At 39.0% G+C, this 26,930-nt stretch overlaps 1 protein-coding gene across 5 annotated transcripts in view; it reads right to left on the bottom strand.

Moving 5' to 3' along the window:
* Positions 1–7,650: 7,650 nt before the first annotated feature.
* The window catches only part of TTC39B (tetratricopeptide repeat domain 39B), a 129,123-nt gene continuing 109,843 nt past the window's right edge, over positions 7,651–26,930 (bottom strand). For all 5 annotated transcript variants that reach the window (XM_032477679.1, XM_032477680.1, XM_014562360.2 and 2 more), the window contains 3 exons: positions 19,500–19,617; positions 17,127–17,243; positions 7,651–14,489 (listed from right to left, as the gene is read on the bottom strand). In XM_032477679.1, the coding sequence (XP_032333570.1) occupies positions 14,399–14,489; positions 17,127–17,243; positions 19,500–19,617 (326 nt within the window). In that variant the 3' untranslated portion in view covers positions 7,651–14,398. The remainder of the gene's footprint in view (positions 14,490–17,126; positions 17,244–19,499; positions 19,618–26,930) is intronic.

Raw genomic sequence — 26,930 nt, 5'->3', positions numbered from 1 at the left:
TACTGTCCAGTGTGACAAAGATAATGTCTCCCTCCGGAGCAAAGAGGGCAGGCAGGTTTGCTTGGAATCCATTGTAAAAGATTCAGGTTCCCTGAGCTCAGGGTTCTCAGCTGCAATGCAAGCCCACTGTGGGTGCAGCATCCACCTGGGTGCCTCACATCACCCCCACGGGGCTTGGAGGGAGCAAGGGACTGACGCAGATTTCCCGATGCTCATGCTGCTTGAGGTGCCGTGAGTAATACGGGATCTTGGTCTCTGACTCAGGAATCTCATGTCTGCTGCCTGGAACCCACAGAACTGTGCAGGCTAAACGTGTTAGCTTGCAAGGAGAATAAAATCTCAGACCCAGCACAGTTCTGACACCTCTCTGACCCATGGTGTACACAGTCCCCTTCCCTCACCTCAGCTCAGCCACACCATCCTCTCACTGTTCTTTGAACGCCTTTGGCACAGTCCTTTCTCAATGCCTTTGCATTGGCTTCAAAAAAATTTTTTTTTATTGCATTGGCTTTTGTTTTCTGCCTGAAAGACTCTTTCCCCAGATAACTAGCTAGGTCCTTCCCCTCCATCAAGTCTTGGCTCTAGTTCCACCTTCACAATGAGGCAGACTCTAATCATCTCATTTAAAATCACAGCAGACACTTTCCCTACCTCGCCATCCCCAGCGCCCTTTATTTGGCTCCATTTTTTTCTTTTTTCCATTGCACATATTCACCTTCAATGTATTGTAGAGGCATCAGCAAATGTTTTCCTAAAGGCTAGATAGTAAGCATTTTAAGTCTGTGGGCCTGAAGGTCCCTATTACATCTACTCAGATCTGCCACGGTGGTGGGGAAGCAGGCCCTGGTGATATGCAAATGGATGGGCGTGGCTATATTCTAGTAACACTTTATTCACAAAAACAGGCAGCTGTCCTGTAGGCCTTAAGTTGCCAACCCCTATATAATTTACTTATCACATTTATTGTTTGTCTCATCCCACTAGAATTTAAGCCCCATGAAGGCAGAAATCTTTCATTCACTAATATTTTTCAAGTGCCTAGAACAATGCCTGAAAGAAATAATCGGAACTCAATAAATTATTTGCTCAACAAAAGTATAACCAGGGAACATAAACCTGTAGATTAATTTTCAAGTAACTTGAACCAGAATTATATTAGACAATATTTGTTTTAAAGCTAGACAAATGTAATTATTATAATGATCCCTTCCCCTTAAATGTCCTCTTCAGCAGGCAATTGGGGTAAACTTCTAGTCACAGGTTTGTTCCAAATGACTATGTTCCGTTGGTCACAACTGAGTGAGGGGAGGGTCAGCCCTTCTCCCAAACTAGACCAATAAAATCTCTCCCTGGAGTTTTGGAACCTGGATTGAGAAAACCAGTCATCTGTGTGGCTAGAACCATGACATGTGAACTTGGAACTATGGAAGCGTGTGGTAGAATTGCACTCACCTATCCCCTCCAAGCTGGGCACAACCACGTGACTTGCATAGACAAAGAAACCTGAAGGGAAACAATGCCTAGGAAAGTTCTGGGAGAAAGCTTTAAAAGGTGGGGTGTTTTTCAATACATGGTGTAGGGACAGCTGGACATCCACATGCAAAAGAATCAGGTTGGACCTCTGCCTCACACAGTATAGAAAAATTAACTCCAACTGGACCAAAGACGTAAATGTAAGAACTAATACTCTAAAGACTTAGAAGGAATGCAGTTTGGTGCAGCCACTGTGGAAAACACTGTGCAGATTCCTCAAAAGACTAGGAATAGACTTACCATATGACCCAGGAATCCCGCTCCTGGGCATCTATCCAGAAGGAACCCTAATTCAGGATGACACCTGCACCCCAGTGTTCATAGCAGCACTATTCACAATAGCCAAGACATGGAAACGGCCTAATGTCGATCAACAGATGACTGGATAAAGAAGAGGTGGTATATTTATACAATGGAATACTACTCAGCCATAAAAACCGACAACATAACGCCATTTGCAGCAACATGGATGCTCCTGGAGCATGTCATTCTAAGTGAAGTAAGCCAGAAAGAGAAAGAAAAATACCGTATGAGATCGCTCATATGTGGAATCTAAAACAAACAGACAAAGCATAAATACAAAACAGAAATAGACTCACAGACATAGAATATAAACTTGTGGTTGCCAAGGGGGCAGGGGGGTGGGAAGAGATAGACTGGGATTTCAAAATTGTAGAATAGATAAACAAGATTATACTGTATAGCACAGGGAAATATATACAAGATCTTATGGTAGCTCACAGAGAAAAAAATGTGACAATGAATATATATATGTTCATGTATAACTGAAAAATTGTGCTCTACACTGGAATTTGACACAACATTGTAAAATGATTATAAATCAATAAAAAAAGTTAAAAAAAAAAAAAGACTTAGAAGAAAACATAGGAGTGAATCTCTGTGACCTTGGATGAAGCAATGGTTTCTTAGATATGACACCAAAATCATAAAGAACAAAAAAGATTTTTAAAAAACAGACAAATTTGACCTCAAAGTAAGTAAACTTTTGAGGGAGGGTATAGCTCAGTGGTAGAGTGCATGCTTAGCATGCACAAGGTACTGGGTTCAATCCCTAGTACTGCCATTAAAAATAAATAAATAACCACAATTATCTCCCCCTGCCCAAAAAACCCCAGAACAACAACAAAAAAGTAAACTTGTGTGTGTCAAAGGACACTATCAAAAGAGGAAAAGCCAACCCAGAGATGGGAGAAAATATTTGTAAATCATGTATCTGATAAAAGTCTAATATCCAGAATATATAAAGAACACTTAAAACTAAATGATAAAAATGCAAATAACCAAATTTTTAAAAGGGTAAAAATTTGAATAGACATTTCCATCAAAGAAGATAATAAATAACCAATAAGCACAAGAAAAAATGCCCAACATCATTAGTCATTTGAGAAATGCAAATCAAAGAAGTCATACTGAGATACCACTTCACCTCCACCAAGACAGCTATAATCAAAAGCTGAAAAATAAAAGGCATTGGTGAAGATGTGGAAAGATTGAAACCCTCATATGCTGATGGCAGGAATGTTATATAAAACAGCTACTTTGGAAAACAGCTTGGCAGTTCCCCCAAAAGTGAAATGTAGAATTACCAGTATGACCCAGAAATTCCACTTCTTGATAAATACCTAAGCAAATTTAAACCATTTGTTCACACAAAAGTCATGTACTTGTATGTTTATAACACCATTATTCATAAAAGCCAAAAAGTAGAAACATCCCAAACTTCACTCAACTAATGAAAAGAGGAAAAAAATATAGTATATCCATATAATGGAATGCTATTCAGCCACGACAACTAATGAAATACTATTACCCGCTATGACATGGATGAAACTTAAAAACATTACACTAAGTAAAAGAGCCAGACACAAAAGGTCACGTATTATGTGATTCCATTTATATGAAAAGGCCAGAATTTACAAATCTTTGCAGACAAGATAGATCAGGGGTTGCCAGGAGATGGGAGGAGGAGGGAATCACGACTGACTCATGGGTACAGGGTTTCTTTCTAGAGTGATGAAAATGTTCTAGGATTAATAGTGGTGATAGGTGTATAACAGTGAATATACTAAAAAATATGCTGAACGTACACACAGAATTATGCACTTTGAAGTAATGAATTTTACATTATGTGAATTATTGCTCAATTTTTAAAATTATGCATTCAGAACCTCAGTGAGATACCACTTCATACATACCAAAATGGTTAAAGTAAAGAATGACATCCTCAAGTATTGTGGAGGATGTAGAGAAATGGGAACCCTCACACGATGCTGATGGGAATGTAAAATGGTACATAGCCCATTCGGAATACAGGCAATTTTCTAAAAAGTTCTGCACGCATTTATACATAACCCAGGAATTCCACCACTGGGCATCTGCCCAAGAGAAGGAGAACATATGTCCACACAAAGACTTGTCTGTGAATGTTCATAATGTTATTATTCCTGAAAGCCAAAACCTAGAAACAATCCAATGTCCATATACTGATGAATGGGTAACTGACATGCAGTAAATTCACACAATGGAACACAGTTCAACAATAGAAAGGAATGAATTACAAATAGACCCAACATGGATGAATCTCACAAACATTAATGCTAAGTGGAAGAATCCAGAAGCAACAGACTATCTTATTTGACTCCACTTATATAAGGCGTGTATTAAAAGACAAAACTATAGAGACACACTGGTCAGTGTTTCCCTGCAGCCAAGGGGTTCAGAGTAGAGACTGACAGCAAGCAGGCAAGGGGGAAATTTTGAAGTGATGGAAATGTTCTAAAATTGGATTGTGGTGATGGGTGCACAAAAGTGTACATGTACTAAATATAGTCTTGTGTATTTCAGAGGAGTAAACTATATGGTATTTAAATTATATCTCAATAAAGATGTTTTCTAAAAAAGGCAGTGTGTAATTTGCCAAATGCCCTCTTCTTTGCCATAGTGACGCATGTCATTCCAGATGATGGGGGTTCCAATGGCCTCCACAGTGCAGAACAGAGCTCTCCATTGACCTAAAATGCACACAGAGCTTGAGCAAGAAATAAACTATTGCTATTGTAAGCTGCTGAGAACTGGGGGCTGTTTGTTGCTGTTGCATATCCTAGCCCATTCTGACTAATACAGAAATCAGCTCCAGAGATGGTACTGACACACGTCAACATGAAGTTTAGTCAAATAAGTCAGGAAGGTTGGACATAGGAATGAGAGTAATATCTTAGAAACACTCTGGTGCTGACTCAGACAGACAAAAAGCACAGTGAATTTGTGAGAGAACAGCACTGCCAAAGAACCACCTGCACTGAAAGAAATGTGACTTTTCGAGACTTAAAATGATTCTTTGGGGTTGGGGAGGGTATAGCTCAGTGGTAGAGCATGTGCTTAGCATGCACAAGGTCCAGGGTTCAGTCCACATTACCCCCAATAAAAATCAATTAAATAAATAAGTAAACCTAATCCCCCCCCCCAAATCACAAAAAACAAATGAACGACATGATTCTTTGGCCCCAACAGGTGGTGGCGGGAAAGGGTTTAGAAAGTTGCTTGGTTACTAAGGAGGGCAATTTCCCTAACAGCCACTTCAGATGTGGCCAAAAAGTTATGGAAAATAATCTCCCAGAAGGTGCAGATGCCACAGAGAACAATGGACAGGGGCGCTCCTCCCAGGAAATGAGATCAAGGCCCAGTCAAGCAGCATCTCCGCTCCCAACGCAGGGAGCCTCAACACACGGGACTTTAGAGTTGTAACAGACCAAGGCTGGCTGTGTGTTTCCCACACTTCACGTTTCACTGCCAGAACGGGAGTGTCTACTGTGATGATCCTGCCTCTGTCCAAATAGTATGTCAATTATGCATAGAGGGCAAGTGATTTTTTAGCTCATGATCCCCAGACCAATCAGAGCCACATTTGGAGTTGGAACAGACTACAGGGCACGTCACGGAGATGCCGCAACTGGATGGCGTCTTGGGGTTATCTCCCTTGCGGCAGAAGCGAGTGTACTTTGTGTGCAGGAATGAGAATGAACCACATATCTAAACCATGGCGTATTTCTGGCACTTCTCCCTCCAGGCACATAATAGAGCTGCACTCCCCCCCACCCCCCAACCCCGGTTGAAGTCAGGAAAGCTCTGTGATTTGCTTTGACCATGAAATAGGTGTCACCTTCAGGTGGAAGCTTTAAGAGCCAACTCTCTCTTTTTTTTTTTTTTTTTTGAGGTAAAATTGGTATATATAACATTATATGGATGTCAAGTGCACAACGTAACAATTCGATCTTTGCGTACACTACAAAACGATCACCACCTCAAGTCGAGACACCACCCACCACCATACGCTGATGCCCGAGAGCCAGTTTTTATCTACCATGCTCCCTTCCCTTCTCAGGCCAGATGGTAAAGACTCCAGCGGCCCAGGGCCCTGTACGAGGACAATGTAAGGGGGAGCGAATCCTTCACTGGCCTGGAACAGAGACGGAGCGTGAGAGAAAAGTCACCCTTTTGTTGTTGTGGGCATCTGCCTCCCATCACGTAGCCCGTCAGCCACTAACCGAGGGCCATCTTCTGAGGAGGAAGTGCATGCCCAGGAGAGACAGAGAAGAAATGGTCTCTAAAGCATTTCCCTTCTGAATTCAAATGCTTCCATTTCTGATGGACTTTAGTGGACTAACTCAAAAGGGGAGGAGTGGAAGAAAGCATTTTATGCTGAATTAACTGTTTGTGGGTCTTGCCCACCTCCTCCTCTGATCCCTCGCAGAGCTGAGTGAGGCAGTAGAATCATCCCCTTTGTACAGAGGTGTAGGCCAACTTCAGAGGAGTTAAGTTGCTGGGGAGGGGCAATCATGTGTCACTACAGACCTCCTGATTTCCAGAGCCTAATTTTTTTCCTACTGGGAAACACAAATGCTGAAGATTCCTCCTTAAATTGAACATACTAGCAGCTAATCTAAATCTCTGAACTATGAAATAGATTAGACTATTTATATAAACTATAATTTCTATAAACTACATAATAAACTATTAAATGAACAAGAAGGAAATCCTCCCTTCCAGACAACTGTGCCATATCCCATTTATCACTGCATGCCCAGTGCTCAGCCAGGAATATGGCACAGAGAAGAGACTTCACGTGTGCCTATAAATGTTTTTTAAAAGTCTTACCAAGATGCTCAACATTGCTAATCATCAGGGAAATACAAATCAAAACCACAATGTGCTATCACCTCGCACCTGTCAGAAAAGAACACAAATAACAAATGTTGGCAAGGATGTGGAGAAAAGGGAACCCTTGGACACTGTTGGTTGAAATGTAAATTGGTGCAGCCACTGTAGAAAATAGTATGGAGGTTCCTCAAAAAATTAAAAATAGAACTACCATATGATCTAACAATTATACTCCTGGATATGTATCTGAAGAAAATTAAAAACACTAATTCAAAAAGATACATGCACCCGAAAGTTCATAGCAGCATTACATACAATAGCCAAATATGGAAGCAACCTAAGTGTCTATTGACAGATGACTGGATAAAGAAACTGTGGTACACATATACAATGGAATACTATTCAGCCATAAGAAGAATGAAATTTTGTCATTTGCAACAACATGGATGGACTTGGAGAGTATTATGCTTAGTGAAATAAGTCAGAAAGAGAAAGACAAATACTGTATGATATTACTTACATATAAAAATAATACAAACTAGTGAATATAACAAAAAAGAAACAGATTTGCAGATATAGAGAACAAACTAATGGTTACTGGTGGGGAGAAGGAAGGGTGGAGGGGCAAGATGGGAGTATGAGACTAAAAGATACAAACTACTATGTATAAAATTTTAAAACTACAAGGACATATTATACAGTACAGGGAATATAGCCAATCTTTTGTAATAACCATAAATGGAGTATAACCTTTAAAAATTATGAATCACTATGTTGTGATTCACCCAAAACTAATATAATACTGTAAATCAACCACACCACAATAGAAAAAGTCTTACCGAGAAACAGAAACTTAAGTGTACATCACACTACGGTTAAATGTCAGCAAACCAGGTATTGTGAACATCTTTCACATGCAGACCAGCCAGAAGACTGTAATTTCATCAAGTGTAATTTATTTAAATAACAATTCAATTGCACATTGTAGGTAAACCAGTTGTAGCAATATGAAAATATAGAATTCCAAGAATATCCAGCAACTTAAACATGCACTAAGAATGCAGAGTATTCTGTAATACTAAGAAACGAAAAATAAAACACTGACTTTCAAGTCAGGGTGATTTCTTTGCAGCTAAAAATACAACTTCTAAGATGACATCTGTTTTCAAAAATGTCTTAATGTTAAAAATAGGCTACAGGAACTGATGTCTTCACGTTGAAAATTTAGATCTCATATCAGCATTAGCTTACACATCATAGATGATAACATTAGCACAAAATCAGCAAACGAATATTCATTTGGGAACACAGTTTTGATATTAAATATATCAGAGGTTCACAGTTTTCTTCTTCCTTCTCGACGTATATTGATAAAATGCTTTTATAGCTACAATCTATTTCACTTTCTGGTACCAGATCCAACGCCTACTTGATCGGCAGATGGATGCTACTGAACACATTCGTCTTAGAACTCACACATCTCCAATTTCTAAAAATATTTCGCTCTGTAAAAACTGTGACCTCTGGGAATGGGGAAGATAGGATTTAAGTTCAAATGTAATGAGAAGAGAAAAAGACATAAAATGCTAAAAATGTTTACCAATAAAACATTATACAGTATATACAGGTAGCTTGATGATTCAACAGGAAACCACATATTGATTCACAAAACACTATGGCTTCTAACTAGAATTCCTGTACATGTCAACGTAACATGAAGGGTTATTAGGTGACCAGATCACTAGACAGGTTTGTGTGTATGTTTTAAGGCAAAGCAAAATTTTCCAAGTGAAATACCTACAAAATAAACTTGCTTTGGAAATAAATCTCAGTAGTAAAATAATACTTCTTACTTATTAAATATATATTTTACCTTTACACGTGATTTAGCAACTTACATCAAAAAATTCAAGAGTGCTATGAACATCTGCCAATAAGTATTTTAAAACACTAGTATATAAATGAGTCAGCTGGTATTCTTTGAGGTGTTTCGATGTCAATAGTTAGCAAAGAAAAAAAATTAAAAAATAATCAACTACTTAGTTATAAATTTTTCCCCTAACATAACATGAGAATGCAACATATAGTCGAGAATCAAGTAATTTTTCTGGACAGCACATATCTGAAACAAACACATTCTCCTTCTGCAAACCTTAGTTAAACAGAACCCAATGGTACTGTTTTCTTAAGACATTAGATCAATAGCCTAAGATTTATAATGTTTACCATAATCTCTCTTTTCATGTAAATTTTCTTAAATCACTATATAGAAAGCAATTGCCTACTGTGAAGAACAAAATCACTAATGGAAAAAGGTGAAGTAATTAATGAAAATTGTTCAAACTCATTTACTATACCCAAAGTTGCCACCTGGACACTTGGCTCTAATAGAGAATAAATTAAAATGTCTGCATGATTTCCAAAGCAGGGAGTGTCATCCCTTCAAAATGAGGAAGACCCTCCAGCATTTCAAAATAATATAATTCCTTTAAAACTGAAATAAGCAATATTCTTTAACAAGTTCATTTTATCCCACTTCTCTGGCTTTCAGTTCTGTTACACTGAGATCAATTTTCCCCTAAGTTATGCTAAACAGACTATAATAATTAAAACTAATTTACTAAAAAAATATTAATCAGTAAAACAAAAGCTCCCACTGGGATATACCAGCATCCCTTATAGTCATCATTTAAATTATGTATTTCTAAGAACTACTGGATTAACATACAAGGTATATTGTATATTAATACACAGCAACTTTCACTTAATAAAGGTATTAAAGTATCTTGGATTTTCCTATTAAATATCCAATCTGTAAGCACTGGTATGCATTCTTTTACAGTGAAATACAGTGAGGCAGCTGCTTTGATTTTTCCATGCAAAGTCGTGTTACAGTCTTACTGTGCTGAAACATTTGTAAACTGGACAGAATGAGGGTTGGACTTCCTTCAAAGCTAGACCCACACAGCCCTTCGGGATGGATCAGGCCAAGAACCTGCTCAGCCTTCTCAACCAACTAAATAGTCCTTGTATCCTTTCCTGCTGTGGTTAGGACGTTATATACAGACTGGAATGGACTTAAACACCATCAAGGTCAGACAGCAACTACTCAGGACAGAAGGTATTTTCCCTCATGCTGAATTCTGGTGTGTTCTTTTCTTTACATTTCAAATTCAACATTCTGAAGAAGCTAAATCTAATGGATGTATCAAAGACAAAACTGCGGATCATGAGAGGCAGAAGCAGGGTTTCATGACAAACAATCTATTATGTAAAGAAAAAATAAATCATTGGCCTAGGGGCGGGTAAATGGGAGAAAATTCTGCACTCCTTCTGAAAGATCAGGATAAGACATTGTCTATTTAATATTTGTAAGTTGTTTTCTATCTATTGACTTATCTATGTATCTGATCAATAAAAGTCTAAAGAGATTTAAAATATGTCCATTATATGTATGCATATCCCTAAGGTTTCATACACATTAAAGGTATTAATAACAGGCAGCAAAGGCAAATATATAATTTTAAATAAACTCTCTGCCAAATTATTCTCTAAGTGGGTAACTACTGTCTAAGAATCTCTAAAGAATATTGGCCTAGCTGAGTCAATGTTGAAATTTTGATAATATGAAGGAAATGAAAAAGTCACCTAATCTTTCAGAGTAAGGTTAATCTTAGAAAATATTATTTTACTCATAAAATCTACTAACATCTCAAAAGTGAGAGTCACTTCCTCTACAACTGGAACAGTTTGTACTGTTACATCTCAAAAAGCAAGGAAGATCTGTAAAATCAGATTAAAATAATAATCTTAAAAATAAAGTCTCAATCGAGTACATAAGGAGCTGGGAGGTGGGGCGGGGGAAGAGTAAAAATGTGCAAACATGCCAATGACTAATCACCATCTGCAGAATAAACAGGATGAGATAAAAGTTTATGGCACTTAAAGAGAGAAAGCAAACCTCACAGATACACATTTGAACCACGACTGAGAATGCACCCACAGGGATTAGGTGATCAGAGTAGACAGCAAGTAAAAGCCAGAAGCATAACCCTGGGAGGCATGTATAAACGAATGCCCCCTGATACTTAGCATCATTCCAACATGTGCCAACGGTCACATCTCACAAGTGACCAGTGGCTACCATACTGGACGGAGCAGGAAGGAAGGAGAAACAACACCGTTAGAGGTTGGGGAGGAAGAGATAATTTCCCAAGATCCATTCCACACTCTAGGACTCACAAAATCTTTGGGCATCAAAGCAATCACTGGGGTCTTCATTAACTCATTTTAAATGAGTGTATTTGAATTTATGATTCATATATATAGTGAGAGTAACTAGGATAAAACCAGAAGTATGAAAAAAAATCAATGAAAAATTAATCAGAATAATGCCAGAAATTTTTCCAGTTGATCACAAAGAACTTTTCAAAGTTATTATTTTAATGTCCAAAGGGAGAAAAATCTCCATTTGAAAACCTCAACAGACTCACTTTAAAGGAATGGATGAGAAGTGGGATCATAATGAGGACTAACAGCAGGGGCTATCAGTGCCCATCACAATGTAACTACCTCTAACAGCAGCTTCGAAAGAGGAAACACTCACTTTTCTTTGAAAGGGGGTAACTTTCTTCTTTATACACATCCCACTGATCTGAAAGTCTGATCAAAGACTTAACAGTGACCTCAAAGTTCAACTGCAAAGTTCCAGGCCACGTAGGAATGATGGTCACATAGCTCAGCAAAACATGCCTTTGCAAAAGAGATGGTGATAATCTTGTATTGTTTTAATGATTAAAAATCTTCTTTGACATTGATTAATCTGGAATTCACCTCCCTACTCCTCCTACCCACTTGTAGAAGAGTCAGAGAATCAATGAACTTTCTATCCCTGTATAACGTGGGGACTTCTGGTAGCCAGAAGCACGGAAACATTAAAATATATGTTCATCTAAGAGCTGATATAGCTAATCTTCTTGTCAAGTGGAAATCATGCTTTCCTTGTTACCAGTCCTACAAAGCATAACCTCTACTTGAGTTTTAAGTTTACACAGCACCAATCAGAACCCTGGCTCTCCATTAAGTGAAAAAAGGCAGTTGTACCAAGAACCACACAAATCACACAAAGTGTCAGACACATTGGCAGCCCAACCTCCTCACATATGCCCTTTAAAACAGCGGATAGAACATTGTCACTTCTGTTCTCATTCTTCACAGAACACCCTGAATCACAAAATTACTCCAAAAATGCAGCATTATCCGATGTCACAAGAAACTAGTGCCGCCATGGTTTCTTGAACATGTCAGGAAACAGAAGAATTATCTGTAGCATTGGTGATATTACAACATTTTAAAATCCATTGGATGGATTATCAGGGAGCCACAAAAGAATAGGAAATAAAAAACAGACAATTAAGAAAAAATAACAAAGGAAAAAGTCTTAATGGGAGACACGAATTTTTTATATTTGTTTTGGTAATACAGAATCAAAATAATTTTTAAAAACTACCATTAGCTGAGACTGCTTTCATTTTATACCAGAAAGAGTATTTTTTGCTGACTTTTGCTCTGACTTGCAGCATCCCACAAAAGCAATATGAGCATTTAACCTTTAAAACAATAATGCTACCAAAGCTCTTCCAAGAAATTTGTAAACTTTTTTCCCAAGTAATATATAAAGCAATGGCTGAACAGATTTTCCGCTACTAATTGTAATGAAAGTTCATTTATTTCCTCTCCTGTCTGGACCTAAAGTTATTTAGTTCATATTAATAGCACATGATGAAATCTACCACCAATACTCTCTGAAGAGGTGGTACTCCAACTCAAGTCGTATTCATCCTCTTCCATTGGAAATTCGTCCTCAGTATTGGCCAAGAATCAGTACTTTAAAGAAAACAAGCCCAAATACCTGCTGGATACAGGTTCATGTAGCAGGGAATAAATAGCAAGGAGCAAACTCATAACATGAGCTATTGTCAGTGCCAAACACACGAATAAATTTAAGCCGGTTTGAATTTCCATGTTTTTTAACATTTTACATCAGAGACCACAGACTTAGCCGATACTTTTGTTTTGATACTGTAATCCAAACATAAAAACTGTAACTATTCCTATAACTCATATTCACACAGCCTTTCACAGTGTACGGAAAGCGATCATATGAGTTATCTAACTGACTGAGTACCATGCTGTGTTGCTCTCCCCACTGGGGAAACAGAGTCCCAGGAAAAGGGTGAACGACCAGCTCCATGTTGAGGAACTATTAACTAACAGAGATGGGCTCCTGACGGCCAATCTGGGGCTGTTTTTGTTAAACTGTAGAAGCAGCCGTGACAGGTTATTCTTCAAAACAGAAGTAAGACGAAACCCTAATTCATTCATTCACGAAATGTTTCTTGCTGCTCTGGAGGCAATCTTGTCCTTAGCCGCTGTACGTACATATCGGAGAGTGGAGGAGGCAGGAGTGGAGGCAGTGATGAATGTAAAATAAAACACACACCTAGTGGGAATGGTTTTGATTAAACATTTTAACATTGTTCGCTGAAAATAAATACCTAAGACACAGACCCATGGTTATAAAATTGAAAAAGACTTTGGAAGTCATCCTTTCTTTCCCGTTTCACAGATGAGGAAAATATGGTGATGCAGAGAGCAGGCAACTCCCTAAAGGTCACGCCGGTAACTGCTACCGACAGCAGAGCCAGGACCGCGCAGAGTCCAGCTCTCTTCCGCTCCATGCGCTGATTGTGTTTCCAAAGTGAAGGACTAAGCACAGTCCAGATACATACAAGGAACCATCACAGTGCTAGAGAGATTAGAAAATTAGACCTGACTCACCAACATTATGAGTGTAAAAATTATTGGTATTTTACATGTCATTTAAAGCAGCAGGAACTTTGCTTCCTGTAAGAAAAATAATCTACATATATTTTTTAGGCTCTTTTAAGGTTGAGGATAATTTCTAAAATAGAACCTCTTCTTCCCTTTAGACACACAGAGTTTTTTGAATTTTGTTACAACAATAATAGACAAGTACATTCAAAAACAAGATAGTCTCTCAAACATGTCACCACCTTTAGCCTACATGAGGAATAAAAACCACCTTTCATCATCTCTTCTAAATACAGGTTTTTCAGCCTGTTACCTACATTGCCCTCCCCGATTCACACCCACTGCCTGTCTTTTTCAGGAGTCTTCAGAAGGCCACTAAGCTATTTTGAATGTAGGCGATTCTTATTTCTCCTCTGAAACTTAAATACTATGCAGCAAAATATCTCTGAAGTTTAACCGGCCAACAAATCTAAAAATGGCTCAGGTTGTAAGCCATTTCCTACTTAAACAATAACCATTTCCACGTTAAAAAAAAAATAATCTAATTAGACTTTATTGTACCTGTGAGTCCTTTAAAAGACTTCTTCACTCTCCGATTCAAATCTGCTATGAAATTCTTTCTGGAGAGGCAGAACTTCTGTAAGAGTTCTCTAGATATCACTGAGCATCATTCCATAGGGGGAAAAACATTTATGTAGAACAGCTGTAAACCACACAGATGATAGAAAATATTGACAGTAAAATTAGTTTTTTGTCTCTCATTCACAAGACCACGTTTCCACTTTAATGCAAGGTCTAATCTATAGCAGATGCCGGTACTAATTGAGAGAAAATTCCACCGTTCATCCTCTGATCAATCTGAGGAAGACTTTTTCCAGAGGTGAAGAGCTGCCTGAATTCTGAAGTGTAGTCTGGACTCCAGTGAGTAATCTTTGTAGTTATTTCTGAAGACAAATAACAAAAGAATTGTAGTGTTAAAATTCCTTTGTAAACCAGGGCATCCCACTCTCCTCCCCTTCCTCTCATCTTCATTATTTGCTTCCAAATGTTAATATGTATAATAGTGGATTTTGTTAAAATCAATAAGGAAGACTTGCAGGATTACTTGGTGACACCAGACTTACTTACTCCAACTCTCACAGGCAAATGTCCGCGGTTTGGTCAATAATTGTTACGTGGCAATGTCAGAAGGGGCCCTAGAAATCCACGGAGTATTAAAACCTTCACTTAGATCATCCATGTGGACTTTTCTTTGCTAGAATTGTTCTGAATCAGCAACATGGAAAGGCTTGGACTTTGGGCTCTGTTTTCACACACCACCTTGGCCCACCGGTGAGCTGTTCCTTCTTGCTCTGCAGTGACATTCATTCCTTCCTATGGCCCTTTACTTCATCCGGGTCTAAGGGCTACTTACTGGTACCCTTGATAAGGTGATTATTCATAAGGGTCATTATTCATGAGCTAAACCAACATCTTTCTAGAGTTTACCAAAATGTGTAACCAAGTACTTCCCCAGGTAATTTTGGCAACTTCGCAAAGCTCCTACTGTACAAGGAGAACTGCAGTCAACAGTCTCGAGATTACTGGGAAGTCCGTTTACGTTGGCATCACTAGCACTGGCTTGAGTTAGTGATGACTTTTGATCACTGCTGGTCTGGCTTTTTAGTAGTGAATTACTAGGTTTTTATTTTCATCATTATAAATCTGCCTTATTGTACATTGCTCAGGTAGCCCTAAATATGTCCAAATGATGAATACGTGGAACAACAGATTTTATAGTCCCTAATTTTCCAATAGCTAGATTTGAAGATACACAAATGTCAGTTAAAATATCATTCTCAATCTCAACAAATGAACTTTAAAAGTGATTGTCTCTTATATCCTCCCCTTTTTAAAAAAAAAAAAAAAAAAAAAAGGAAGCAGCAGCAGCCATTCTTGGCTCCACCCTCCCCTGCAGCTTCTACCCCGTTGCTATGATTTATTCACAGCAAACATCCTGAAGGACTTGCCTGAAGTAACTGACTCCACCTTCTCACCTCACTTGTCAAAGTCCCCGATGATCTTCATGCTGCCAAGTCCAGCAGCCACTTCTCTGGTCTCACCTTGCTGGACCACTTGGCAGCCATCTTCACAACTGACCACTCTCTTCTTTGGAAACATTTTGTTCATTTGGCTTTCCTGGATGTCTTCCTAACTCACTGGCCACTTCTTAATCCTACAGTTTAATCTCTAAAATGATAGCATACCCCAAGGCTGTGCCAGATCTCCTTTGCTAGCTATGTAAGTTTCCCCAAATGACCTCGTTGATACACAGCTTTAAACATCACTGTCTCTGTGCTGGTTACTTTGAAATATTTACATGTGGCTTTGAACCTGACATTGAACTCCAAGCTTGCATCTCTGACTGCCAGCTCCACATGAATACCTAATAGGCACCTCAAAATATCACAGTCCAAATAGCAGTATGCCTTTTTTTTTCTCTCCCCAAACCTGCTCCTCTAAGTATTCCCCATTTCAGTAAAGCATCATTATAAACCTAGTGCCTGCACACCCCTGTCCAGAGGTTACCGAGCTGTGGCTTTAGCCACCCAAGCTTCTGGTGACTGATCTTCTCAAGTATGGCTTTAATCATGCTCATCTCAACTACTCTACCACCTCCTGAAGGAAACCTTCCAGAATCAACCCAGTCTAAAGTCATACCCAGGTGCCCTGTATCATGTCATAAATCTCAGCAAAGTGATACCATTGCTATTTTCCACCTCCCCACAAGGTACAAAGTAGAAACACTGCCTGCTTACGTCCAGTCATCTGTCTAGAACCTTTACCAGTGTCCGGCACCTCATAGGTACTCAGTGAAGACTTGCTGAATTGGAGTCAATGAACAAACCAATGGATCACTAAGCTACTTACGGCCTAGGGCTATCACAGCAATCTTTCTCCACTGCAAGTAGTGTTCAAAGCAAACAGACCACAGGGTTTGCGCCCCCAGTAAGTGAACCATGATCACAAATCTATGAGCCACAGAAATGATAAAGTGCTTTGAAATTGCCACAGTAGTCAGAAAGAAGAAAGAATCAGGGAACAAAGGGCCTCTTCAAATCAGTGGCTCTTTAAGAAAATGAGCGAGATGGTGGGATACACCAAGGGTCAGCAAAGTATGGCCAAATCTGGGCACATCTGCTTCCTTACCCATTGTCTTCTATGGCTAATTCCAGTACAACTGAGTAGCTGCAATGGAAACCTTATCCTGTAAAGCCAAAAATACCTCCTGCCTGGCCCTTCACAGAAAAAGTTTAATGACTCCTGATATAGAAGAGACTAGGTTAGGAATCTGTCATATAATTACCCCAAATCAGAACATTTGTAAGCAGGTATACGGTCAAGCATTAGGAGGGCTGGAAACAGCACAATTACAGCAAAAGCCTTGAGCAGAAACCAAGCATAAATTAGCAAAGGTAACATCATGACTAATTTTTCATTAATGTGTTCATTTTTAAGGGTATAAGCTCCTGCTGCTGTAAAAACAGTACTGACATTCCTGACTCCACAGCAAGCAAGGAAAAGCTGCCATTGCCACCTACCTTGCAGTTTCTAGGACCTTTATGGCCTTGTCAATTTCCCCTTGGTTTTTGTACAAAAACGCCAGCTCAAACAGAGTAAATGGCACTAGGTAGTGGTCATACTTCAGCAGCTTTTCACTAAAAGAGCGAAGGAAAAGCAATTAAGTCTCAACAATACAAGGAACATATCATTCTTTTCCAACATACATATTTTTCTCCCCATTCTTAAGAAAACAGGTACAGCACTAAGCCTATTATCAGAGAAAAGCTGTCATTATACAGTTGAGGACCCTAATAAACCATGGCAATACATGGCAGGGCTTTAACATACTACTCTTTCATTTTATTCCTTAATCTAAATCCAGCACTGAGGATTGTTTACTGTCCTTCAGGCAGACAAAGGCATGTGGATCTTTAAAGATTAATCCAAGAAAGGATAAAATCTTCCCTCCTGAAATGAATGTGTTCAGGAAATGATTCCATTTAGAAAATGACTCCACGAAGGTCCAATTCTCTTTGCATTGTGGTCTTGCAGTGCTTAAAAATATCAAGAAAGAAATGGTCAACACTTCTGTTTTCAGCCATCCTATGAAAATTCTCTGACTACAAAACATCTAGAAGCACTGAAAACAAAATAAGAGCAACACCCTTTCCAATGCACAGAACATAAGAAAAACGCTTAAACTGAAAATAAAACAAAACCAGAACCTTAAGTGTGTGGATGACACCAAATCCCTTGTAGATCTGATTCAGGAAGAGTCAGCCAGGGCTTTGGGTCTCAGTGTCCGCCCAGGAGGTAAGGCTGTGGGCCCCTGCACAGAAGGCCGCCAGGGCTGTGACCTCTATGTAAGCCTGGGGCCCCGCTCCACCAGAGAAAGGGCAGATGAGAAAAACCTTCTTGCTGGCATTGGAGGAAGACAAGGGCAGTTGGCTCCTTGGTGGGAGGAAAAACCACATCCCTGGGAAATTAATAACCAGTAGGCCGCCCTCACATGAATCCGCAATTCACAGTGGCCTGGCCCAAATGGTCCGAGAACCTCTCGGTGACGAGATTAACATGAAACTGGCCCTGGGCTGTAAAAGCCTTTGGGGCAACTGCCAGAAATAAAACCAGAATCACCTTAGAGAGAGACTCCTCCTCAATCCTAGCCTCACAGGAGTCTCAAGATAAAATACCACTGAAGGTGAGCTCACAATCCAAAATTAGAAAACACACCAGCAAGGGATTCACTATGAGATTCAAAAAACGCCACAAGCAGAGATCCTTATATAAACACCAATACAATAAAACTCAACAGATCCTTCTTTAACTTGCTCACTACAGACAATATATTACTTATTTGGGAAACAGACATTGTCTCTTTCCTCTTCTTATAAGGACACCAGGCCTCCTACATTCTCATAAAATACTGTCAGCAAGAGGGGGTTCAGTCGCTACAGATGGAAAGACACATGATATGGAACAGAGGATATCAACTGTCAGTCTGTGGCTGTGATCTCTTTGGCTTGCACAATGTTCTCCCAGAAATTGAGCCAAGATTTAAAAATTGGGAGATTTGACATAAAATTCAGATTTTCCAGTCTTTTAATGAAAAATTGCAGGGATTATTGCTACTGGATCCACGTTGTCCAGAGCAATCATCCATCAGAGTTCAGGAGTGGCTGCACTCTCTAGGGAGAACAACCTCCCTGATGTGCAGATGTGCAGTGCCCACTAAGCCCTATTCCTGCCATTACTCAGTAAGGTTACGCATCTGGCCCTTGGAGATAATTGCATTTGTGACTCCAGATACAGAGAAGGCCAGGCAGCAGAACCTCCACTCAATTCTCTGTTTAGCAAAGGAGCAGGGCATCATTGTTAATGCTACTGCGGGGTAGGGGGTGGGAATAAAACTCATTCATCTACAGAAAAGTGCCCTTTGCCAAAAGAGAAGCAGTTAAGTGTTCATCACAGTCTTTCTCCCCTGCCAAATTATCACAGTGATGGCGAGCCTGTTAACTCAACTCTGAGTCCCTCGGATTCAGGATCACAGTTTCTGGAACTTAGTGGGAATTCAAATATCTGTGGGGTAAGTGAATGGACAGACAAATGCATGAATCAAAAAAGTATCAGACATTCAGTAAACTGCTGCCAGAGTTTAGACAGACACCTGTCAGCCTGGTTGTAAATTTAGCTTTTGTGAGTCACCTCGGAACACCAGGTGGAAATGCATAAAGCCACGCTCCACTTAGGTTGTAATTTTGCTGTCGAAGAATACATGAAATGCTGCTGGATTCTCTTTCTGGTAACACCAAGTAAAAGATTAGTAGCGGAACATAAAAGCATCACTTGCTCACAGCGATTCCCCACAAACCACACTTTGCACTCAGGTTGGGACCACTGTCCACTTTTACCTCTGGATAACATGATTGAAACATAATTCCGCTTGCAAGGGCCGCTGCAGGTTCTTCAGGCAGCATCCTTTGAGCAATTTCACTAAGCACTCGTCATCGACAGAGTAGTCGCTGGCGTCTTAAAGCAAAACACACACAGGCAATTCACACCCAGAAAGCAAATACTTGTAAAAATCCTAATTAAGAGGCAGCACTAACAGATCTTAGGTTTCAGAGGGATCATTTAAAAATAAGGAAAACATGGTTACCATTTGTTATGCCTCACTAAACAAAACACAATGAAAATACTTCAAATTAAAAGAACATTGAGTCTGCTACATTAGTACACCATCTTATTAAAGGGGCTCGCTCTAGCCGCTTAAAATCTTTTTTAGGTGCTCATTCTCTGAGTTACATGACCTTAGGTATAACAGGAGGAGGGCTGAACTGTAAATAAAGAGCTTTATTGATTCTATGGAAGGTAAAGCGGGAGGAGCACGCAGGCTGCCTCCTCCTGTGGTTCTGGCCCCTCAACGTGCTGGCTCCGTGCAGAAGAGGGTAACGCTTCCATATGGAGAAGCAGATGGCCTTTTCCCCATTAAAAATTCAGGAAGGGGAACACTCTCCCCAGATCATTATGTTTACAACTTATCAGTTCTCCCAGGTTATGTGCTTTTGGGGAAGAAATTATGTCATAAAATTAGATAAAACAGCTCTGAAGTACGTGCAAGGCACCAAAAATCCCCACTAACATCTAACTGCTCGAGGCTAATGTAGAGCTAATGTAGTGTTTTTTTGTTTTTGTTTTTTTTTTTTGAGGACTTTTTCCCTTTTGAACATGACTCTTCCCCTCTACAGCCCAAGGCTAATACATATGAGCCAGAAGGAACCATGTCACGTGTGACATCTATCTGACAAAGGCAGCCGCTCCACATCTACCAGTTTTGAATCGGGGGGAGGGGGGCGTTTTTTACAAGGTATGTGTGACTAAGAAGTCATTCCAAGACAGGCTGATAATTTATACGTTTCAGGCTGTGACAACACAGGTGGGGAGGGGCAGTAAACCAAACTGATGGGGCCCTGGGAGCCCCTCAGACTGAAATACTTATTGCTTTCAGTAAAAACGTCAGAAATCACCATCAGCCCATGCTAGTGTTTTCATGGTAAACTGCTCGTCTACGGGAGGTGAACGATGCTACTTAACCAACTGGAAGGGGTCACTTTACTTCTAGGTGCTGAACATAGCTGATATTCACCTCTTACTTCCTAGGTCTGACAGGTGTCAATGCCACATCACCTGCCCTATTACTTAAAAGACCATTCTTTCTCAAAAAAAAAATATTTATGCTTCTAATCATGGATGTTCATTGAAATATACATTCAAGAAGCGGTATCTTTTCAGGTCTAGAGCCAAACCCTTAAGGGTCCATACTGGATACTAAGTTTTTGTTTTTGTTTTTTGTACATTCTTTGCACATTTTTGCACATTCTTGCACATTCTGTTGAGTTCTGGGTCACATTTTATGGCAGTTTGTGTTATCACACCATTCTAAGTGCTCAGTGAATGACAATTTTGCTGAGGAACAGACAAAATACCATGAAAAGTTAAAGTATCATTAAAACACACAACTTTTATTTGGATCATTGAGTTAGGGATATGGAAAATGGATTCAGAGATACTATGTTCCTCCAAAAACCTTAGAAAGCAAAACCATTATTTCCTCAGATCACAGAGTTCTATCTATCAGATGAATATTTTCCCTTAAAATACGAAAGCTTTGTCATGACTATCACCTCATGGGCAAGTTCATGGATGAACATTTAAACACACAATTTCCATTTTACACCCTAAGGAAATTACACAATAATGTGGCCAAAGCATACAGTCATCACAAAAGATCTGCTGAACTTACATAAAGAGGGTAAGCTTAGGAAAAAGGAAGTTTGAGGCCCAAACTACAAAAACATCTACAATAAACTTTTTAGAAGCTAGCTGAAATGCACCAAAGGAAAAATGTGGAAACAGATTTAGAAAATGAAAAGCCATAACACTTCCTCTTTTATGTACTTCTGATTATCTTTGCCACATAATTTCACCAAGCAAATTAATTGTAACAAATAGTCAAAGCAGAGCTACTGAACCACCTTCTGGCTATATGCTGAATTCAGTTAGATTTCAAATGAAGCACAATTGGAATTCAATTAAACACTGACTCCAGGCATACTTTGTGATTGTCGGTCTTTGGACAGTATTCCTCCCTTTGTAGCTCTGCGTGGCCTTTCTTAACTACAGCATCATCCGAGTAGAACACCAGTTGTATCCTCTACCACTTTTTAACTTTAGAGACACTTGCCAAAGGTAGGAGAAGCAAAAACATTTATTTCCCATTGTGTGTGTGTGTGTGTGTGTGTGTGTGTGTGTGTGTGTGTGTTGGGGAAAGGGGTTGCTCACTGGAGGCTGAAGTCACCTCAAGTTTACAACTTCGCTCCATTTTCCAATTTTGAGTTTTCTCCCTCACTCTGAAGGATAAGAGCTTAATGACTAAAAGATCATAAGGGGTTGGGGATGTAGAATCAGGTATCATCGTGCACAAAACAGTGGACCTAAATGGGATCCTCACACATTTTTATGTGTAACATCTAGCAAAAGTGATCTTCAGAAAAGAAGCCAACATTTTTTACGGAGCAGGAAGACATACAAGACAAATTTGTACAAAGTAGGGTGTGTCTCTCTGTCTGAGCACTCCCTGCTCTCTGCTTAAATATCTCTCAAAATCTAACATCTCAATATATTACTAAAAGATAAAGGAATGGATGGAGAGAGCAGCCTGGTTTTCTAAACCTCTGTTGCATTTTACATGCACAGTCTGATACAAATATTACTCCTTTAATTTTTCCCCCAAGCAACGGAGGGGCAAAATAAACTCAGGAGGAGTGGGTAAAGAGCCAGCTCAAAAAGAAGAAAACCCAATGGTCCTTCAGGACTTCTTAACAGAGCTGTTGCTCTGTATCTGAGGGTTGTACATTCCCAGAGTCAACCAACCAGATCGTGAGCTCTGTTTAGGACCTGCGGTTGGCTGAATCCCCAGATGCAGAACTCGTGGGTACAGAGGGTCAACTATAGAACTTGAGCATCTGCGGATTCCAGTATCCCCTGGAACCAATTCCACGCGGAAACTGAAGGAGGACTATATATAAAGGCTTTACTCCCTGGTGGTATGTATTAGGCTATACTACAAAGGATAGACAGTCAAACATGAGAATTTATTCTACTGAAGCAAAACCCCTATCTTTGTAGGAAAACAGAAGCAGCAAGCTAGCCTACCTTTCGGAGGGAAAAAAATACCCTACAAATGTTTTACACTTAGTAAGTTTTCCTGAGGAATAGAAAAAATACCATGGAAAGTTAAATCCTCATTAAAACACGTAACTTTTATTTAGATCATGAGCTGGGATATAGAAAATGGGTTTTTCCATACCGTCCAGTTTTCATATAGCCACTTATTTTAAAACATATTTATTTTTCCACCTAATTTGTGGATATGTGGGTTTTAATCACAGATAATTCCCTTAATGACAGGAATCATGCTTTCTCTGCCTATTAAAGTGCTATACCTGGTATGGAGAATCTAAGGGTGTTCAAACGAGCAGATTAATGAAAAGTAGCCAAATTTGTTCAAAAAATAAATACTTCTAAACTTGTTCAAAAGCCCAAGTGGATTTTACTGAAGTGCATTGTGTGAAACCTCACCTTTTAAAGTAAACTTTCATGGAGTTTTATTTCAGTTAGATTTCAAAATGATGCAGCTTTATGTTGAATTTCCACTCAAATCAAAATAAGTATTTTTCCTTTTTGAAATTATTTCACATTAAAAATAGTAAAAAAAAAAAAAATCACCTCACACCCATTCAGATGGCTACTACCAAAAAAACAAACAAACAGAAAATTACAAGCATTGGCAAAGACGTAGAGAAGCTGAAACCCGTGCACACTGTTGGTGGGAATGTAAAGTGGTACAGCCACTAGAGAAAATAGTATGGCAATTCCTCAAAAAATTAAAAATAGAGATGCCATATGATCCAGCAATTCCATTTTGGGGCATATATCTAAAACAATTGAAAGCAGGTCTCAAAAAATAATTGCATACCCATGTTCAGAGAAATATTTATTATTTACAATTGCCAAAATTGGAAGCAACCCAAAAATGCATTGATGGATGAATACATAAACAAAGTGTGGTATAAACATCTAAGGGAATATTATGCAGCCTTAAAAAGGAAGGGAATTCTGACATATGCTATAACATGGATGTACCTGGAGGACATTAGGATAAGGGAAATAAGGCAGTCACAATAAGACAAATACTACATGATTCCACTTATATGAAGTCTCTAGAGTAGTCAAATTCATAGTAACAAAAAGGAGAATGGTGGCTGCCAGCAGCTGTGGGAAGGGGGAAATGAGGAGTTATTATTTAATGGGTATGAAAAAGTTATTGAAACTGGTTGCACAACCAAGTAAAAATACTTAACACTACTGAACCACACAGTTAAAAAAAAATAGTTACTATGTCAATTTTATACTATGTTAATCTTACTACAATTAAAATTTTAAAAGTATAAAAAAAATGTAAGGAGGCTTATCATAACTCCGTATTAATAGAAACTACACAGAAAATATGTTAGTGGTAGAACATCTGGAACACACAGACAAAAAAAAGTCTAAAATGTCCAAACAGCAAGTCTGCAGTCTTTACTTATACATATGCTCCTTCAGTTCTTTGTTAAATAGTACAAACTTTGAATTCCTCCTTTTGGTCCCAATTTCTTGAGCTTTCTCATCCACTTGTTTCCCTGGTGCCCAGAAATCAAAGGGAATTATCAGTCCATGAAGACGAATACCTCAGTACTTTGGCTACTATACCTAACCTCCAGCTGAAAAGGGGCTGAAGCATTAATGCTTTTCTACAAAAGGGGGAGGAAAAAGAAGAAAAAGGAAACCATAGTTTTTCTATAAAAATGCTGCCTTTAATATGGGAAGGTGACATCTCACCCTCCATCAACAGATGAGCTCTGGTATGAGGGTCTTCCAGTAACGGAGGAGAATATTCCACTCACCTGGTCTCCCTGTGATGACTGGTTTGTATTTCCAAGATGGCAACCTGGGACATGGGGAGGGTGGTGTCTGTGGCCTCAGAACAGCATTGCTCTTTACTCTGTTGGATTCTTTAGTTACCCATCCTGAGACCTGGAGCTTGCTAGCAGATAAGCCCACTGATTCAGCTGTCATTCTTTTATATTTCTTCTCCTTATTGTTGGGAATCTAAAGCTAGACTTGTTTTAAATATGGAAGGCAGCCTAAATGCCCAACAATACTGAAAGAGTTGATTAAATTATGATCCATTAGTCCCATGGAATGCCATAAAGCTTTTGAAATTATTATAAGGGCTATTTAGCAATAATTAAAACATTTATGATAAACTACCATATGACCTAGCAATTGTTTTGTTTGAAAATAAACAAAAATACTAACTCAAAAAGATATAGGCACTCCCATGTTCACAGCAGCATTATTTACAATAGCCAAGATAATGGAAACCACCTAAGTGTCCATCGATGGATGAATGGATAAAGAAAATGTGTGACATTATATATGGAACATTCAGCCATAAGAAAGAATCAAATCTTGCCATTTGCAACAACATGGAAGGACCTTGAGGGTATTGTGCTAAGTGAAATAAGTCAGAGAAAGACAAACACCATGTAATCTCCCTTCTATGTGAAACCTCAAACAACAACAACAACAACAACAAACCGTCATAGAGAACAGACTGGAACAGACTGGTTTCCAGGGGCCAGGGGTTGGGGGGGGTGAAATATGTGAAGGGGTCAAAGGTACAAACTTGCAGTTATAAAATAAGTAAGTCATGGAGATGTAATGTACAGCATGGTGACTATAGCTAATATAGTATTGCATATTTTAAAGTTGCTAAGAGAGTGTATCTTAAAAGTTCTCAATATAAGAAAAAAAATTTGTAACTGTGTACGGTGACAGATGTTAACTAGACCTACTGTGGTGATCATTTTGCAATGTATACAAATATGAAATCATTTATGTTGTACACCTGAAACAAATATAATGTTCTATGTCAATTATATCTCAATGGGAAAAAAAAGTTAAGATACAGTAAATGAAAAAAACTAGGCTAGACTATGTCTGGGTACACTATGATTGTAACTATAAAAAAAAAAAAGCTAGGATGGCATACACAGAAATTCTAAATTGTGCCTAGAAGGAAAAATATGGGTGACTTTTTTGACTTACATCTATCAATTGTAATTAGGTGTTTAATTTTTTAAAAGTAATTGTAAAGGAAAATCTCATTCAACATTTCAGCCCCATACTGTGCTCAAAGTACAAAATGATCCCAATGAGGTGCTCATCCCTGGGGCCGCAGTCAACAATCTACTTCCCCGAGGTGGGGAGTCAGTCAGTACTGCTTCAGTGCTCATGTTCTTCCTTAGGAAAAACGTGTTAACTGTTACAGTTTATCCCGCCAATTCCTAAATTTCTATACCCTTTACAATGTTTATCATCACAGGAGTTTTCATTTTACCTCTGTGGTTAGAACATTCCAGAGGATAAGACTATTATTCTGGAATAATACCTAAATGATGTGGGGGCTGATAAGGAATACAACAAAGGCTACCATTTATGGCATTCTTTAGCAAAAGATAAAGCCTCTATTCATGATAGAGAAGTAGAAAATATCATAGCAAGAAAACACTGGATATTATCTGGTCCAACACCACTGCCATTTTAAAAGAAATCTGAGGTCCTCCTGGGTATGTATGATGCCTATTTCCCAGAGTCTTACAGCTGCAGAGGTGGGACTATCAGCCCAGATCACCTGATTTCCCTTCTACTCTGCCAGCTGCTTCCAGTAAATGGAACTTTCAGTAAACTGGAGCGGGGCTTCCAATACCACCAAAAATAACAAGTGAAAAAGTAAAATCATGAGTAGATTTCAACTTGCAAACAAACAATTCTCTGTGTCTGCAAAGACCAATAGTCATTAGAGAGCAAAAAGGAAGCATGAAAAGAATCACAACAAATTAAAACCAGACATACACATTTCCCTTGTGCTGCTCAGCTGTCTTCTTCATCCTCTTTTGTAACAGCTTTGTCAAGATAAAATTCACGTAATATATAATTCACCCATTTAAAGTGTGCAGTTCAATGGCTTTGAGTACATTACCGAGGTGTGCACCATCACCACTATCAATTTTACAACATTCTCATCACGCCCCCCCAAAAAAATGCCATACCCTTTACAACCACACACCCAGTCCTCCATCCCCAGGCAACCACTAAACTATTATCTGTCTTTACAGACCAACCTGTCCTTGATACTTCATATAAATGGAATCATACACTCTGTCATCTTTTGC

The sequence above is a fragment of the Camelus ferus genome, chromosome 4 (genome assembly GCF_009834535.1).
Source record: "Camelus ferus isolate YT-003-E chromosome 4, BCGSAC_Cfer_1.0, whole genome shotgun sequence".
Classification (NCBI taxonomy): Eukaryota; Metazoa; Chordata; class Mammalia; order Artiodactyla; family Camelidae; genus Camelus; species Camelus ferus.
Note: the sequence above shows the minus strand (reverse complement) of the source record. Positions and strands in the feature narration are given on the sequence as shown.